General features: G+C 42.9%; 1 protein-coding gene across 2 annotated transcripts in view; it reads right to left on the bottom strand.

The window, feature by feature from the left end:
• Positions 1–19566, bottom strand: part of TRPM6 (transient receptor potential cation channel subfamily M member 6) — a 109379-nt gene that overhangs the window by 64374 nt on the left and 25439 nt on the right. For both annotated transcript variants that reach the window (XM_030004071.1, XM_041120984.1), the window contains 6 exons: positions 16122–16201; positions 15249–15287; positions 3362–3542; positions 2786–2999; positions 1825–1949; positions 876–1047 (listed from right to left, as the gene is read on the bottom strand). In XM_030004071.1, the coding sequence (XP_029859931.1) occupies positions 876–1047; positions 1825–1949; positions 2786–2999; positions 3362–3542; positions 15249–15287; positions 16122–16201 (811 nt within the window). The remainder of the gene's footprint in view (positions 1–875; positions 1048–1824; positions 1950–2785; positions 3000–3361; positions 3543–15248; positions 15288–16121; positions 16202–19566) is intronic.

Genomic DNA, 19566 nt, shown 5'->3' on the forward strand with positions numbered 1-19566 from the left:
AAATAAATTTCAAATAAGATGCAATAGAAATGGAACAACAACTGAAAGTCTGACCTGCAAAAACTCGTAGTAAGAAAAGATATAAGAGGATGAATAAGAAGCTCTAAATATGAACATGTGAAAAATTGGGTAAGTTTCTAAGTTTGTAAATACTATAATGTGAGCAGATAAAGGAAACAAGGATTCAGCATCATAACTCTAATGTCTTTTTAACATACCGCAAGATTTAAATCACTAGGTAAGAGTGAACTTCCCCAAATAATTTATACAATCTAGTGCATAAAAATAAATACTTGTCTACATAATAAATATTTCATGCATCATTTCTATGCCGTAACTCAGTCATTGTACAGACAAACAATGGAAGATACATAATCTGACAAACAAACATTGGCTGAAGGTATTCCTTTCGCAACCAGTCTTTGTTTCTGTACCTGAGGAGGTCACAGGTCTGCAGTATAGAAGAGCGATGAGGACAAAAGTAATGAACAGGGGAAGAAGGATTTGAATTCCACTGAATGTGACAATTTTTCCACCTAGAAAAATGCTGGGAAACTATCTAGAGCTGATACAGAGACCATGCAAAACTACAAAGTGAGCAAATGCAATACTTACTAAATAACCTGAGTCATTTAGATGTCTCTACAACTAAGAAACCAAAATGCGAGTTAGCCCAAACACATAATGCTTTATAGAAATGCTGTCCTTTTCATTTTCCTGATATTCAGGTTCAAGACACATGCAATTAATAACTTTCAACCTCAGTGAAATCTATGGCAAATGAAGATGTACAACATGTAACAGGAAATGTCAACTACCTCCACTATTTTTAGGACAGGCTTTTCTGTCATAAAGCTGACCACAGCAGTACTCACTTGTGTGTATTTTTTGAAGTGATATGTACTTCTCCAAATTCCTCCTGAGCATCATTTCATTCCCATACTTGCCTACTGTCCCATCATCTGCCATTAGAAAATGAGAATGCATGCTGTTGAGGGTGCTTAGCTTGCTGAGTGGATTACCAAGAGTCTGGTACAGGCAAACTACCTAAGAAAACCAAAATAAAAAGATCTTCAAAGAAACCAACAAAATATCACTATTTATCTTGCCTCGCTTGTATGTATTTCATCGTATTGTGATCTTCTGAAAGCCTCCATCACACTTTTTGCTGCTCTACTCAAACATGGGTTTTCATTTGATTCTTAACAGCAACAAAACCACAATTAATACCACAGAAAGCATTTCTGATTAGGCTTGTAGTCCTTAGTAAGAGTCACTGCCTGCCTTTCTTTGCAACAGTTGAAACACAATGGCGTATTTTTCGTGGGTGTATTCCCATTAAAAACATGTGAGCTATCATTTATCAGGACAGATTTCACCTTGTCAAGTTTTTTTAGACAGTTATGTAGATTGTGCCCCCACACTGGCACTCACATAAAGTTCTAGTTTATGAATAAAAATCATGCATATTTATAGCCTATTTGTGTATACCATTAACCTGATTGCTCATCCTGAATCACATGAATATAGAAATACATCATTTGTAACCACAAGAGAATTGCCTAATTAACTACAAAATTTCAAAAAGGAATGGCAATTTCCTGTAAGAAGAGAAATATTTTAAAACTATTCACTTACATAAAAAAGGCAAAATACAGTCCCTCAACATGCCACAGAGTTCTACTGGTGAGCAAAATCTAAGCTTCTATTACTGAGAGAAAAATATCAAACCAGTGAAATGAAGCAAGCAGAAAATAAAGCACACAAGAAAGCTAACACGCCTTGAACATTAAGGCTTTTATTACTAAAATGTGTCCAACTCACATCTTTTCCAATGAGATCCCTCTGGTTCTCAATGATACCCCATGGAGGAATCCCAACAGCACAGATCTTTCTTAGGTGTGGTGAGGCACGGCCTTTCAGTGCATCCCCCACATGCCTGGACACTCCTAAACAGATAATTAAAACATCATTTTTCTTCTACATTTGGAGACCTGCTACAGGACACCAATGAAAGGGTTTCCCATTATTTAGTTTATTCTATGGTTATGTTTTAACCAGAAACAAACCATCCCACCCAGCTTCTATATTCAACATGCAACGCAGGAATTGTAACGCTGAGACATAATGCACCAATGTTTTAAACTCAACACATATTTCTAATTAATAATACTCATATATGTTGCTAATGGTGCTTTCTACCTCCATAAAACTTTATTATTTACGTAAGTGCACAGGACAGTTCTCCTGTAAGGTCACCGGATTGAATAAAAGATAAAGAAGTACAGCTGTTTCAGTTCCATGGCTTACCAACCCGCTCAGTTTTTAAGAGTAGTCTACAAGGAGTTTCAGATACTAATAGGCTAATTAATGTATTATCCTAATTCAGAACTTTCTTAATTATAAAACACAAGTTAAATTTAGATTTGAAAACTGTTTCAAAACCACCAATCACAGTCCTCAGAACCTAAATATTTTAATGAAGCAGATAAAATTGACTGCAATTAAGTTCTGGTTATCTACTATCAGTGTTTCTTATTACATGCAAAATACTCTGCTCTTTAAGAAAAAAAAATATTAAAAATATTCAAAATGCCTGTCAACAGCAGAGGAACATTATGTCATTCTTTGAATTATCATTGTTCCTTAAAAAAAAAGCTTCATTTTGTGCTAAAATATCAGAAATTATCAAAAAATGTCATTATATTTGCCTTAAATGTATATGCTTGTATGCAGAGAAAGAACACCAGCAGAAGACTGAAACAAAGAAAAATAATTACACTACCGCTGTTGATGCCTTCTGTAATTATCCATGCTCCTGTAGTCTCAGCAGCCTTCACCAATCCTTTGCTGAAAACCTGCTTGACCTTTGAGGGAAGCTTGAAATCTTGAATGCCTCCATGAACAGAGATCACTAGCTTTGGTAACTCCATCTGCCATTCTTTAACCATCAGGTGCAACAGCTGATCCAAATTGCTATCATAGGAGAGTCTAATATACTGGAAGAAATAATAATGGGTAAAATAAACAACCTTTAAATACTCCAAGAGAAGAAACTGATCTTACAAAGTTTTCAGCATTAATGTCTTAAAGATTTTGTGCAGGATTAGAACTTTCACAATACCACTAACATGATAGCACAAAAATACATCAGTGAGCAATACACACAGCAAGACAGACTACGCTTAATCACGGTGAAGTTCGATGTAAAAATATCGTACACACACTCCAACCTGACTTACTTTTAGATTCCCCTGCCCTCTTAAGACAAGCAATCTGATATTCACCCAACACCACTTTTTGCATTTCTTATGCTGAAATTATAAAAAGAAGTCGGATATACAAACCCAGCATCTATTACCTTGGCATGGTAAGTGTGATCTCCATCTTGAAAATTGATTGTACCAAATGCGTCCGTTGGACTTGTCTTTGTGTGTTTTTGCACAGACCATTCTCCACCGTCTATCTGTGGGGCAGTCTGATAAACAGGCCAGCTACAGTTTACTCCTGGGTGATCTCCAATCAGCCGTCCACAGCAACATCTCTCATTAAAAATAAAGAAATTATTTTATATCAAACCCCTTTGCCTGCAGCTCTAAGATCTTCATGAGAATATCCCAAATAGTTTTTCTACAAAGAAGGATATTGTAGCTTTCTGACATGGAATATAATAAAAATTAACTAGGCTGAAAAAATCTCAACAATGTTAAAATGACATTGAATTAAACCATAAATATGTTTTGTTGGATACAGAATTTGTTCTCCACCCGAGGAACACTAATAACAGTTGGAGGGTTAGAATAATCTTCAAAGGTCCCTTCCAACCCAAACCATGCTGTGATTCTGTGTGATTCCATAACAGTTTGAGAGTCCTGCATAGCAATTCTGACCTGAACAATGTAGCTCAGATTTACTGGTCTTGCATGTGACATTTCAGAGGAATATCTTAGGACACCAAGGTTTGCTATGGTTATTACCCAGGTTGTTCTGGGTACTGAAGAAAGATCTAGGAGTTACTGTCATTAATCAGGGGAGCAGCAACCCTCAGTCTAGAGAGAACTTCAGGGTGGCCTGTGAAGGCCTATACTAAGGTCACCCTTGGATGCCAGCAAAGTGAATATACAAAATAAACAGACTGAAGTGCAATGTTAAGGGAAATTTAGCAGAAGCTCGGTTAACGTTAAAGGCTCGCAACTGGATGAATAACCTAGATTCCAAATTCAACCAGTATTACTGTCTTACAGGCTTCGACAGGCTTCAGTGTCTTTTACAGGATTAACGTCAATATAATTTATAGTGACATCTGACAGTCCAGTTGTCCTTTAGGCATTTCAGAATTTAATATACACTAGGAAATGGAGATAAATTCTTCCCTTTTACTCTTTTAAGATACCAAACAGCCTTCAACAACCCAAACTCAATGACTGCCTTGGGACTCAGATGGGCAAGTTAGATGTAAACATCTGCAAAACCTGAAGAGGTACCTTCAGAAAGAGACAGAGTTTTCTGTGGAGATGAGTAAGAACTAACTGGTGAAAAAGAAATAGATTACAAATAACAAACAGACAAAAACAAACCCCAAAACAACCCTAAGCAAATTAAGGAAGTGAACTGCTTTAGAAAGGTACTTTTTCATACCCAGAAGCCATGAAATTATGTTTGCATTCCGGTTTTTCAACACAGGCAAATTACATTTGATTGATTCAATGCTCTGCAAAAGCAGGCTGGAGAAGGAAGCCTCCCACACTCTTGGGGAATTAATAACTCAACTAAACAATCTTATTCAGTGGAGAATTAAAGAGTTGTAGAAGCCTAGCACTGCAGAAAAGACTTGAGCTCTATTGTCACATGTATGATGATGGTTAGCTAGAAGTCAGAAGGCAATAGGAACTACCGAAAATGTCCAAATTTTTGTCAAGCTAATTCAACATGGATTAGCTAACCTAGACCAGCTACACCTTCTCCCTAGCTGAGACAAATAGTAGGATATCACAGAAATACAGGGACTCACCAGAAAGAAGTCAGGCATGTGGTCACAACTGAACCCTGGAAAAAGGAAAAGGAAATGATCTAGCTGGGGGCGGGGGGGGAAGCCTCACGGAGGGATTTTTATTGCCAAGTTACTCTAACCAGAAGTATTTCCAGGTCTGGCTCACTGCATGTCTCCACAACCATTTGCACTGCGGTAGAAATACTGGCAGAAAAAAAACCAGGGATTAGCAGAGGGGGCACAGGAGCTGCTGAAACAAACTATTGATCTAGGGACCTCATTTTGATGACCCCCAAAGCAAAACCCATTATAATTTTGCCATCTCATAGGCAAACCAAGACAAACAGGTCAAGGCTCATAAACTAAACAAAAAGTATCCAAGCTGTAACTTGGAGAATAAGCCAGTCACACTGAGTCATTTACAGATGTACAATTAAATTACTATTTCAGAAAACTGTGAGGGATCAACACAGATGGAAGATCATTGCTGACATCGTGTTGCCAAATAACACATGGACTCAGAATCCACACTCAGAGTCGCTATAGAGACATATCTAAACTAAAAGTGTTTCAGAGCAACATAGCTGTAAAGCAGGTAGCACAAGGGACACAGATTTGGATAAAATCTGCCCACAAGGAGCACAAGGCTGATGACTATACTTGTTTATGACTCTTCCTGCATAGCTCAAAGGAAGGACCAGAAGAAAGAAACAGTTTTGATTTTATTATTGGTCTTCAGAGGACAAATTTCTCTACAGCTGTGCTATTAGCCTCCTTGCTCCACTTTTTTATGCTTGCTTTTTGGGAGGAATCCAGGGTAAGAGACAGCAAATGTCAGGAAAAAATTGATCTTTAGATGAAAGATGAGAAAAAACATAGATACCCTATTGTCCTTTGGTCCTGAAAATACCTTGTGGTCACTGTACTCCTAGAGTGGTCTCACAATAACAAGACCTTTCATCCAGGAGCCATTCTGAAAGACAGAGGACCAACAGTGGTCCCAACCAAATGCTATATTACCTTACATTACTCGCATACCACATTACACAGACTGAGTCTGACTCAGCAAATACTAGTGCTTGGAAGGACAGCACTGAAAAGCAATCAATCAGGCTCACCAGCAATGGATTAAATTTTCTAAAATGTTAATTAATTTCAGCCCATCATCAAAATATGAGCACAGAATGACTATCTATCTCATACATTACTGTTCCATACGGGGTTACATCAGCACTTCCTCCTAGAGCAGCAAGAGTCAGAGCAACCTGCCTTTTCAAAGCAGATATCCTGTGGAAAGGAACTAACCATCTGACAAGACAAATCAGTGCTGTAACCTTGAAACTGAGAGGCCAAATGAACACTGAACTATGTTAGTAATTAACATCATTTGCATTACATACTTAACGTTTACATGTAAATGTACCCAGAGGTGAGCTACACTCAGAACAGCTCAGTTATGCTGAGCAGGCAGTGGAGGAACTCCACATAGACCTACCACACAGGTGTGCAGGGTACATGCAGCTGCTTTTACCTCAGAGATTACCATAGCAAAAAGTATGAACTGTGAAGGACTGGTGTTTCCCAAATAGCTCATGCTCTGCTCCAAGCTGGCACACTCACTCTGTAGCCATCTAGCAGGAAGGGACAAGGTGCTAAGGACTCCTGAGATACTTGAGAGGTCAAAAGGCAAGACTAAGTGGCTCTCAGGAAGGTTGAGGAAACCAAAGCAGAACATAACATACAGCTGTCTCAGGTTTTTTTCTGTAAGGTTTTCTGCTGTGTGCATAGTGACAGGGCTCAAGGAGAAGAGCTACCAGACAAGGATGATGGTTGAGTCGGGATCACTTGGGAGCACTCGACACACACATGTCCTTGGGACCTGTCAGGCTGCACCCCAGGGTGCTGCGGGAGGTGGCTGATGTCCTTGTGCAGCCATTCTCCATCAGCTCTCAAAGGTCATGGAGATCAGGGAAGTCTCCAACAGTCAGAGAAAGGCAAATGTCACACCTGCCTTCAAAAAAGGGCAAAAGCCAATCTAAGGAATTGCAGGACGGCCAGCCTCCCATCAGTCCCAGGTGAAATCAAGGAGCATGTCCTCCTGAAGCCCATGCCTGGGCACAGCAGGGACTAGACAGCAACAGGGAGCAGTCAGCAAGGATTTACCAAGGGTAAATCATGCCTGACTCACCTGACTGCCTTCTGCGACAAAATTGTGGGGATGAGAGGACAGCAGCGGATGCCACCTACCTCCACTCTAGCCAGGCTTTTGGCACTGTATCCCCTAATATTCTTGTACCTGGGCTGTGACATTACGGTCTGGGAGGGAGGACGCATTGGTGGGTGAGGACCTGGTTGGGTGATGGGCTCACAAGTTGGTGGTTGTTAGGTCAGATGCTGCCTGGAGGCCAGTATGAAGCAGGGTCCTGCAGAGTCTGTGTGGGGTCTGTCCTGTTCACCATCTCCACGAGTGACCCAGAGGAGGGGATGGAGGACAAGTGCAGCCCTGGGGAGGGGCAGCTCTGGGGCATGGCCCTGGGTGCTGGTGGGCAGTGAGCTGAGCCGGGGCCACCCGTGTGCCTGGGCAGCAATGAGGGCCAGCAGTGCCTGTGGTGGTGTGAGCAGGACATGGCCCGAGAGCCAGGGGAGGGCAGGGACTGTGCCCTCTGCTTGGTCCTTGTCACACCCTGTCTAGGTACCGCCTCCAGTTTGGTCCCCAACACAGAACAGAAACCAGCAAACTGGTGGGACCTCAGGGGCAAGTGACCATCCTGGTGGTGGATGGCAAGGCTGGAGCCCTTGGCCTCCAAGTAGAGGCTGCGGGACCAGGGATGGTCCAGCTGGGAGGAGGGATGGTTGCAAGGGCATCCAACAGCATCCCTGGCACTGACAGGAGGGAATGGTGGAGATGCAGCTGGGCTCTTCACAGTGGTGTGTGGTGGGAAGGCAAGATGCAGCAGCACAGCAGAAACACGGGAGGCTCAAGCTGGAGTTAAGGAGAAGCCTCTTCCCCAGGAGACCAGCCCAGCGATGAAGCCGGGGCCTGGGGATGGGGAGCTCTCTCTGGCCTTGGGGGTTTCACACCCCGACTGGGTGAAGTCCTGAGCAGCCCAGTCTGACCGCCCCAGCTAAGCCTGCTTTGGGCAGGGGCTGGGACTGGAGACCTCCCCAGGTCCCTGCCCACCTGAGTTATCCTCTAATCCTATGAATGTACCATATGAATTGATTTAAAGCGTCTTTGCAATGACTTTACCTTCTTTGCCTCAAAGGCTCACTAGGCTACTAGTGAAGGAGGGAGCAATGTCAGTAACACAAAAGCATGACTTCTGGATAAGTCACACTTCAAGCAACAAGGGGAAACCTGAAGGGTCACACTGAGGCAAAAGTTACTGTAGTAGCCAGATTACAAAATCCAGTGCCCTGGCAGGCAGCACTTCAGAGATTGCATCCAAAGAATATGCCTAAAAGGTCAGATATAGCGACAATTTGTGAGAACATCTCAGATGTGTAAGGATACAGAAGTTCAGCACCAGATTCATGAATATTCATGCAGTGAGAATGCTACGTCTAGGTGCTGTCTGAGATGTGTTTGTGAGCACTGCACTGAAGAGTAGATAGAGGCCACTTCAACACACCAGGGAAGCACGGACAAAGGTGCCAGTAAGTTACTCAAATTTGATTAGCAACTACTAAATGGAGTTATTCTACTTAGTATTAGCAAACAGTTGCATAACCTACTCATAAACTGTTTGCAAACCTTGGAAGTTCTCTGCAAATAAGAAATCATTAACAGATTTCATTTGCCTACAATATTAGGTCAAATTATAGTAGGCATCAAGTACATTCACATGACTTTTGGACTGTTGTGGAAAATTACAGATCACAGGACGCCCAAAACCTGTTTCTTTGCTGATCTAATAAATACAATATAACCAGTTATAACACTCATGTGAAAATTATTTCCCCTTGTTAGGAACAGAAAAATTCTCCTAAAACAAAGCTTTGTGCACACCTTAAGATATACAAGAACACAAGAACAGTTAACATTTGAGAAAATGTACTTGCAAGATAATGGCTGACTGAAATGATCATCAGACACCCACACCCATTCTGCATATATAGACAGACCAACAAATAGGAGTCACATCAATTTAAACAGCATGAAAATGCTCAACGAAAAGTGAAAGAAACACCTACAAGATAAAAAACCACAAAGGTACAGGATGTCTTACAGAGAAAGGTGAAAGATAAAAACAAACCCACCCTGCAGGGTGCACATTTCCAGCTTCTCTTCCTCCCTCTCCCACCGTAGCATTCACATTCATGCAGCTAACCTGTGTTTGATTAGGAGGCTGATTTGGTGGAAAGGTAATCTTGGTTTGGTTTTCCACCCGGCCAGGTTAATTCTCCCAGACCAAATAACAACATGGTCACTCCGCAGGGGGAAGGGGGAGGACTGCCAAACTACTGTAGTCTCAATTTAGACAGGATTAAACCCCTATATGTTGAAGCACAAGTTAACTTCAGCTTAGATACCCACCTGGGCATTGGCAGGTTAGAAGGAAGCATTAAAATCCTCCCTGCATTTCTACTTCCAGAATACCTGCAAAAATATTTGAATCTCTATTCTTCTGCTCTAAAGCAAAATAGACATGCAACCATTTCCTCAGAGGGAGTTGACCCTTTCTGAACAGATGCCACACAGATCATTTGCCTTACTTACAAGGCCAACACTATTCCGTATATCAGCCCTTTACAGTGATCTGATTTCAAGGAGTAATTTATTTGCTTTTTGGAAAATGTGACTCTTGTTTCACATAAATCTTAGAAGCAAAATAAAATGTGTAACATAATGAAAAAGCAAATAATCATGCTCATGCAGGTGACAGCACTAGTTAGCACCAGCTTGCTAATTGTTAGTTATCAGAAACTCATTTTTTTTTTGTTGCTTCAGCCTTCAGAAACCTTTAACACAAAACAAATGTCAAGGGAAGTTAAAAATTTTGTTCCAACAACTGATAATTCATTATCAAAAACATATAGCATCAAAACCTATTTGGGAACACCAGCTAAATGACAAATGTTGGATTGAAAACAATTAACTAATACAAGCCACAAAATACTACCTGTCTGAAAAACCCACACAACAAGTTAAAAGCACCAAAGTGATGTAATTTTTGTTGCTTGCCTTCCCAAAAGCACGGACTCAGAAAGCCCACTGCAGAGAAGATGATAAACCTTCGGAAAACGTATCATCAGGGATGTTTCTATTACCATCTTTCATAGAATCATAGAATCATTTAGGTTGGAAAAGACCTTTAAGATCATCGAGTCCAACTGTTAACTTATTACCGCCAAGTCCACCACTAAACCGTGTCCCTAAGTGCCACATCTACACATCTTTTAAACATCTCCAGGGATGGTCACTCAACCACTTCCCTGGGCAGCCTGTTCCAGTGCTTGACAACCCTTTTGGTGAAGACATTTTTCCTAATATCCAATCTAAACCTCCCCTAGCACAACTTGAGGCCATTTCCTCTCATCCCATCACTTGTTCCTTGGGAGAAGAGACCAACACCCACCTCACGACAACCTCCTTTCAGGTAGTTGTAGAGAGCAATAAGGTCTCTCCTCAGCCTCCTTTTCTCCACACTAAACAACCCCAGTTCTTTTAGCTGCTCGTCGTAAGACTTGTTCTCTAGACACTTCACCAGCTTTGTTGCTCTGCTTTGGATGCGCTCCAGCACCTCAATGTCTTTCTTGTAGTGAGGGGCCCAAAACTGAACACAGTATTCAAGGTGGGGTCCCACCAATGCCGAATACAGGGTGACGATGACTTCCCTGTTCCTGCTGGCCACACTGTTTCTGATACCGGACAGGCTGCTGTTGGCCTTCTTGGCCACCTGGGCACACTGCTGGCTCCTATTCAGCTGGCTGTCGAACAACACCCCCAGGTCCTTTTCTGCCGGGCAGCTTTCCAGCCACTCTTCCCCAAGCCTGTAGCACTGCATGGGGCTGTTGTGACCCAAGTGCAGGACCCGGCACTTAGCCTTGTTGAATCTCATACAATTGGCATTGGCCCATCGATCCAGCCTGTCTGGATCCCTCTGTAGAGCCTTCCTACCCTCAAGCAGATCAACACTCCCACCCAGTTTGGTGTTGTCTGCAAAATTCCTGAAGGTGCACTTGATCCCCTCATCCAGATCATTGATAAAGATATTAAACACAACTGGGCCCAATACTGAGCCCTGGAGAACACCACTTGTGACTGGCCACCAACTGGATTTAACTCCATTCACCACAACTCTTTGGGCCTGGCCACCCAGCCAGTTTTTAACCCTGTGAAGGGTATGTGCGTCCAAGCCATGAGCAGCCAGTTTCTCCAGGAGAATGCTGTGGGAAACAGTGTCAAAGGCTTTACTAAATTCAAGGTAGACAACATCCACAGCCTTCTCCTCATCCACTGAGTGGGTCACCTTGTCGTAGAAGGAGATCAGGTTAGTCAAGCAGGACCTGCCTTTCATAAACCCATGCTGACTGGGCCTGATTGCCTCGTTGTCCTGTATGTGCCACGTGATGGCACACAAGATGATCTGCTCCATAACCTTCCCCGGCACAAAGTCAGGCTGACAGGCCTGTAGTTCCCCAGATCCTACTTCTAGCCATTCTTGTAAATGGGCGTCACATTTGCTAACCTCCAGTCAACTGGGACTTCCCTGGTTAGCCAGGACTGCTGGTAAATGATGGAAAGTGGCTTGGTGAACACTTCTGCCAGCTTCCTCAGTACCCTTGGGTGGATCCCATCCAGCCCCATAGACATGTGTGTATCTAAGTGGTGTAGCAGGTCACTAACAATTTCCCCTTGGACTATGGGGACTTCATTCTGCTCCCTGTCCCTGTCTTCCAGCTCAGGGGGCTGGGTGCCTTGAGAACAACTGGTCTTACTGTTAAAGAGTGAGGCAAAGAAGGCATTAAGTACCTCAGCCTTTTCCTCATCCTTTGTCACTACATTTCTCCACACATCCAATAAAGGATGGAGATTCTCCTTAGCTCTCCTTTTGTTGTTAATGTATTTACAGAAACATTTTTCATTGTCTTTTACAGCAGTAGCCAGATTAAGTTCTAGTTGGTCTTTGGCCCTTCTAATTTTCTCCCTATGTAACCTCATGACATCCTTGTAGTCCTCTTGAGTTGCCTGTCCCTTTTTCCAAAGGTCATAAACTCTCCTTTTTTTCCTGAGTTCCAGCCAAAGCTCTCTGTTCAGCCAGGCCAGTCTTCTTCCCTGATGGCTTGTCTTTTGGCACATAGGGACAGTTTGCTCCTGCACCTTTAAGATTTCCTTCTTGAAGAATGTCCTGCCTTCCTGGGCTTCTTTGCCCTTCAGGACTGCCTCCCAAGGGACTCTGTCAACCAGGCCCCTAAAGAGGCCAAAGTCTGCCCTCCAGACACCCAAGGTAGCAGTTCTGCTGACCCCCCTCCTTACTTCTCCAAGAATTGAAAACTCTTATAATTTTATGATCACTAGGCCCAAGACAGCCTCCAACCATCACATCACACACAAGTCCTTCTCTCTTCACAAACAACAGGTCCAGTGGGGTGCCTTCCCTAGTTGGCTCACTCACCCACTGTATCAGGGAGTTATCTTCCGCACACTCCAGCAACCTCCTAGACTGTTTCCTCTTTGCTGCATTGTATTTCTAGCAGACATCTGGTAAGTTGAAGTCCCCCATGAAAACAAGGGCTAGCAACCATGAAACTTCTCCCAGCTGCTTATAGAATATTTTGTCTGCCTCTTCATCCTGGTTGGGTTGTCTATAACAGACTCCCACCACCACAATATCTGCCCTGTTGGCCTTCCCCCTGATTCTTAGCCATAAACACTCAACCCTATTGTCACCATCATTAAGCTCTAGACAATAAAAATACTACCTAACATACAGGGCTACCCCCGCCCCTCCTTCCTTGCCTATCCCTTCTGAAGAGTTTATAGCCATCCATTGCAGCACTCCAGTTGTGCGAGTCATCCCACCATGTTTCCGTGATGGCAACTATATCATAGTTTTCCTGCTGCAAAATGGCTTCCAGCTCCTACTGTTTGTCGTCCATGCTGAGTGCATTGGTGTAGATGTACTTCAGTTGATCCGGCCACTTACTGATCCGGCCACCTTTTTATGGGTAGAAGCCATTCCTACGTGATGACTTTCAGGCACTTCCATGGTTTCTAACACATCAGTAACCCTTGTGTCTTTGCTGCCACATGGATCTCCATCATGTCTTTGCTGCCGCATGGATCTCCATCCCCTACCTCCACTGAGATGGCAGACCAAAGGATCTCACTAGCACACTGTTCCTCAAACACTGGCATGCCGCCCCCAGGCTTATCTCTAGTGGGCCTGGTTTTATCCTTTTCCCTGTTCAAATTTAGTTTAAAGCTCTTTCAATGAGCCCTGCTAACTCCTGTGCAAAGATCCTTTTCCCCCTTTTAAGACAGGTGTACCCTGTCTGCCGCCAGCAGGCCTGATGTCGTGTAGACCGACCCATTATCAAAAACCCCCAAATTCTGCCATTGACACCAGGCTCTTCCTGTTTCTTCCTCATCATTCCCTGCAACTGGAAGGACAGAAAACACTACTTGTGCTCCTGATCCCTTAACCAGTCGTCCCAACGCCCTGAAGTCTCTCTTGATTGCCCTCAGACATCTTGTTGCAACTCCATCGCTGCCTACCTGAAAAATCCATAATGGATAATAATCTGAGGGCCATGCCATGGTGGGAAGCTTTCTCTTCACATCTTTAACCCAGGCCCCAGCGAGGCAGCAGACTTCCCTAAGAAGTAGGTCTGGTGTGCATATTGCGCCTTCTGTTCCCTTCAGAAGGGAGTCTCCCATGACAATCACCCATCTTTTTTTCTTTACGGAAGTGGTTTTGACACAGGGCGTAGTCCGACTTAACCTTGGCAACACTTCCATGCTAGAGGAACCCTTGTCCTCATTATTGTTCGGTTCCACTTGCAGAGCCTTGTACCTATTATGCAAGGGCACCTGGGAAGGTGGGGTAGTCACAGAAGAACGCGCCTGCTGCGCCAGGCAGGAACTTGTCGCCATTGCCCTCTATCCCTTAAGTCACTGTGTTCAGCCAGGCAGAGAGAGGACAGGGAATCCTCCGTACCATGCATCCTGTCTGCCTGTTGGGCCTGTTTCAGGGAAGGTAGGGTGCGAGTCCAGTAGTCTGTCTCTCTCTTGCACTCCCTGATACTCCTCAACCTACTCACCTCCTTACGGAGCTCTGTTACCAAGGGGAGGAGTTCCTCTCCCTGGGCGCACCTCCCACCGCGGTGCTCACTGCTGCCGTCCCGTACTGGCATGACGGCAGGGCACAGCCCGCAGCCTGGCACCTGGCTGGCAGCGTGTGCCCACCGGAGCTCTGTCTGGGCAGCTGCATCAGCTGGGGCAGGTGCAGAGCTTAGGGAGGCCATGGCTTTCTGCTGGGTGGATACCATTGCTCCCTGGTCGAGTTGTCAGAGCTTCAGCGCCCTTCCTGCACGCCCTGCCATGCCAACTGCCGTGCCGCGCCGCACCGTGCCCCTGCCATCGCGCCACGGCCTCTTTGCCCAACCTGGTCCCTGGTGCTCCCCAGGAGCTTCTTTTATAGGTGTGGGGGCTTGGCCGCCAACGCTCCTTGCCCTGCACAGGTCCCGTCAGCCACTGTGGCACAAGCTGCGGGCTCCTGGCAGTTCTCTCGGCTCCACGGAGGTTCCCCCGGTTCAGGAAACCCCCCGGCACGATGCTGGAGCCCTCCGCTGCAGATCCTGCTGGCACCAGAGCTGCTCTCCTGGGGCGACTGAGTGCTAGTTTTGGTTACACCATGTTCTTCTCCCGTTATTTTGTTCTTCCTCTTTCCATAATTCTTACTGTTCTCCATGGCTTTTGTCTCACTCTCCTTCATATTACCCAGGATATAGCTGGAATTGTCTCCCATTTAAAGCCATATTTCTGCGTTTCATTCCTCAGGAGAAGATTAAGACAAACTCACCCACACAAGGTATTGGGATAAAATTTCCTATTGCAAATAAATTAAAGGTTATCGTACAATTTATTTTACCCAGGTTTATGCTAAACATTCACCAGCACAGCCCCAGAAATGCTGCTTTGACAATATAAGAGGAAGGATATTTTTGTTGTCATTAGTTCCTTGACTAGGAATGCCTATCACTAACTTTAGGTCATTATAAAAATCATAGATACCTATTTATGCACTCCTACCTGATTAAATTCTGGCACACCTGGCACCCTGCAGGACACCTGTGATAAAAGATGGATAATTAATACACGCTTGTATAAAAGAAAACATCCGTAATGGCATTTAGAAAGTATCAACTCACTTGTGAAAAAATTCTCATCAACAGCATTAAAGGCTGTATTCTTCTGCACGCACCCCTGGAAGACGTACTGGGTAACTTCAGTGATTTGTTTGGTGTTTTGCATTTCAGACTGTATATCAAATCTGCATTTCACAAATGAGCTATTTATCTTATCTACTGTACACTATCCGTGTGTTCAAAACAATACGATCACAATTACAAGTTTACATCCTCCGAATGTGATCTCACCGAGTTTATTTAGGCAACACCATCCACTAGATACACAAACTGGAATGCCAATTTATGTTTGCTTTCTCAAGTCCTAAAACACAGGTTGTAGGATTTAATTTTCCTTACTCTTCACACTCTACACCAGCCTGACCAGAAACCTCTATCTCAGAAGATTGTGATCAGCAGCAGGCATTATTCTGAGGAAGGGAGAAAGTGGTGGTATAGGATTAAGAATTCCTGTGCAGCAGTAACTCCGTGTAACTCAATCTGTCAATTGGATGCCATACCACAGTTTTGGTTATTGGACTGAGAGCAACACATCTAAGAAGCCTAGGAAGGTCAATTATTGCCAATTTCTAATTCAGACGAACAGCCTCATTTAAAATGTACTGGTGACAGTATCTATGAAGACCCATAAACACCAGCAATCACCAACCAGGCTATTGCAAAACTGCAAAGAATTTCATACAAGTTACACACAATGCCCATAAAAAATTATTCATTCTAAATGTAAACAGAAAGAAAGTGAAATTCATTGTTTTACCTGTGAGGATCTTTTGAACTGGGAATGATGTGTACACATTCTCTTTTACTGAAGACCTCTTCGATCCAAGATTTGGGGGACTGAAAAGACATTTCAAATGTAATTGTATTGCTGAACTTAAGAACATAAAGCCAAAATACGCACTATAACATCTACATGTCTGTATACGCATAACACATAACTCAGAATGATTCCCATCACAATGTTAGATGAAACCAAACACTATAACCTGAAGTTACAGCTCTGAACAGTCCTAGCCCTTCACCCCCAAGTTTTACACAGCCCCACAAAAAGACCAATATTAAAATTTTCCCACCCCTCACTAATAAACATGAAAATTATTTAGAGGATCTGTCAAAAACATATACAACAGAGGAAGTGGTAAGGATGAATCACAACTGCTTAAAGGACTGCACTTTCCTTCTGCCAGAAGACTAGCAAATGGCAAACTTACTAAAGCTCTAAGAGTCAAAAAAGGCAAGATATTCTTTTTACCTGAAAGAGATGGTTGATTCCTTCTTTTACTATTCTTCACAGAGTTAAGAATAGATTCATCCTGTTTATATGTTTGCTGAACTAGGACTACTGCGAAATGCAAGAGCAGGGACCAAAGACTAGACCTAGCACTTAGTGTGCATGTCAGGTAGGTTTCTCCCACTGGCCTCCTGGGACACTGTGAAAACTGTCTCCATGAAGCCTGTTGCAGCCCAGTAAACTGAACAGTCACTATGGTAGACAGTTTTTTTTTCAAAGAATCTCACTGGGACTCTTCAAACCTCTTTCTCTTCAGGTCTATCAGGATCAAATTCCCTGAAAGGAAGGATGGGTTTTGGGTGCTGAAATCTGAAATCTCTGGGACTGAATTTAGTAAACTGGAAGTAAAGGATTTTTTGTTGTTGTCAAAGGGAACTAGCCCCACAATGAAACATGCAATAGACAGGTATTTTATCATGAAGAGTAAATGCAATTATACCTGTCATCATTGTCTCATTGTTTCTCATGTTCATCTTGCTCTCTGTCTATCTGTTACATAGACAGCAAGCTGTCTAGGACAGGGCACAGTGGACATACAAAGCAAACAGTAACCAAATAATAAACATTGACTCCTTATTCACTCCTCATGTTTAAAAATTATTGATCCTCTGCAAAATGTCTACCTTCTAAAAATACTTATGGTAAGTATTTGTCTCCATACTTGTTTGTAAAATGTGTCTTTCGTACAATGACTTAGAAAATAATTCAGTTCACAAGAATGCCAGTAATTCAACTTATTAAGAGTACTGCTGGGAGCATTTTATGGATGGAGTTCAGCAATAATTCTTATCAAAGAGAATACGTCTCTTTTATCTCCTGAATGGAATTATGATCCTTAATAAAGCAGGCCTGTTTGAGGTTTTTTTACTTCAGCTTCACATCCCTAAATATCCCACATGATCTCCCAGCTAGTCATGCAGTTATGGAGGGCCACAAGCTACCTGAGTGAACTATCAGCTTGTCTGCAGTTGAGGACCCACCTTCCACCAAGACTAATGGGAGTCCTACCTTTGGTTTTAATGTACTCTGAAACAGGCCTCCACTGACAAAGATGAAAGAGGTTTACTGCTGTAAAAAGCAGTTTGCTGGTATTGGTGTGCATGTGTATTCTTCCAGGAGCAACTAATTGAATTGTGTCTGCCTGAGCTTTGAATGAAGGATTAACAGCATGGAAGATCCTCAGGGCTGGACAGAGCATGGGCACGCAAGAAAACTATCTTAGAAAGAGAGCTACTGAAGACAAAGTGCAAAAATTAAATCCAGAGAAAAACCTTGGAAACAGTGAAGCAAATTTCATTACCTGAGGGCAGGCACACACTGCTTTCAAAAACCTTTTGGTAGTATTCTTGTTAGTAATTAGTATTGTTTCATGCTTCCTAAATCACTTTATTCTAGTTGTTTGAGCTACCAAGAAAACAGTGAAGTGCTTCTAATACTACAATACCCTGGGACTCTGATTCTTCTGAAACCCATTACTATTTCTGGTAATTGGTTTTCAATCAGAACTAGGCAACAAAAATTTTTTTTATGTTATGGAATGACTTGGATAAGAAAGAACTTTACCAAACTTTTCATTAACAGGAAAGGGTGGGACAGAAAAGCCAAGAGGTTGACAAGTCTTACAGCATTTGCTGAGGCAACATGCTCAGCCTTGTGAGAGAAGAACAACATCCAACTGCTGTCACTTTAATTTAGTAAGAGCACTAGTAGTTCAAAGTAATTTTGAGCAAGCTGTTGGCATCGCACAGTCTCAGGTAGCTTCCTTTGAGCTACTTTACCTCCAGCACGACACATTCTGGAAGTCAAGCGTTATCTGGGTATCTTTCCAGGTGTGAAGGCCAGCATTGGAGATATACAGTCCAGCGTAGCAGGGAAGCATTGCATCAGCCTAGGCACCACCAGCAAAACATGCTGCCAGCTGAGCAAGGCACTGGCACTCAGCTAATCCAGATGTGAATACACTTGAAAAGGGGTGTCAAAGAAGTTTTTTATCTCTAAATCTTAGTGTTCCTAATCATAAAGTTACATGACACAAGACAAAACATAAATCACTAATTTTAAAGGGAGGAGAGGTCATCTGGTACACAACAGCTGTTTGGTGTGGTTATCTCAAACCAAAATATAACTTGCAGTCCTCAGTGATGGCAATACACTGTGTGAGTTGAAGTTACAACATCTAATATGGGAGATGAAAAGGCTTCTTCTCTACTGTCAACTTTTTGAACATCTAAACTGTCTTCTAAAAAACATACCTTTTTTTAAAAAATTCTCTTTTTTAAGATTTTGGAGGGTGGTTGGGGGTTAAGACAAAAATATCAACGCTTAAAATTCTGGATGTTTCGTGTACCCTTTTTCAATTTGGTCCAAAAACACCTATGTTTGTCTGCAACTGAGGCAGGAAGGGCAATGACTAACACACTCCACAGCTGCTCAGGCCACTCTAGCAACAATTGGTCAGGCTCAAGGTCCAACGAAGCCAATGGAAAAAAAATCCTACAGCTTTGGATCACATACCATGAATCTAACCTTGCTACTAAAGTGGTCATTGACAAAATTCCCATTTATTTCAGATGAACAAGATCGCTATGAAATTTACTTGATCTTTGAATCTCAAAGCACCAAGGATGCACCTTACCCAGTGGCACAGAGACTCCACTAGTACAGCACTCACATCAGGTAACTCCAGGATTCTCAGTAAATAGGACTGAAAACAACATTTCAAAGTGCAATTGATACAATACTGGGAGTTTTCACCCTGATCTCCAAAGAAACATAGTACCTACCCGTATAGATATTTCAAGCTTAAACTTTGCTTATTTACATAAAGCGTTTGCCGGAGTGTTGCCTATACTGCACTCTTTCACCTCCTTGCTTCCTGTAATTTTTACATTTTAAAAAGCAGTACTTAGAT

The sequence above is a fragment of the Aquila chrysaetos genome, chromosome Z (genome assembly GCF_900496995.4).
Source record: "Aquila chrysaetos chrysaetos chromosome Z, bAquChr1.4, whole genome shotgun sequence".
In the NCBI taxonomy this organism is placed as follows: domain Eukaryota; kingdom Metazoa; phylum Chordata; class Aves; order Accipitriformes; family Accipitridae; genus Aquila; species Aquila chrysaetos.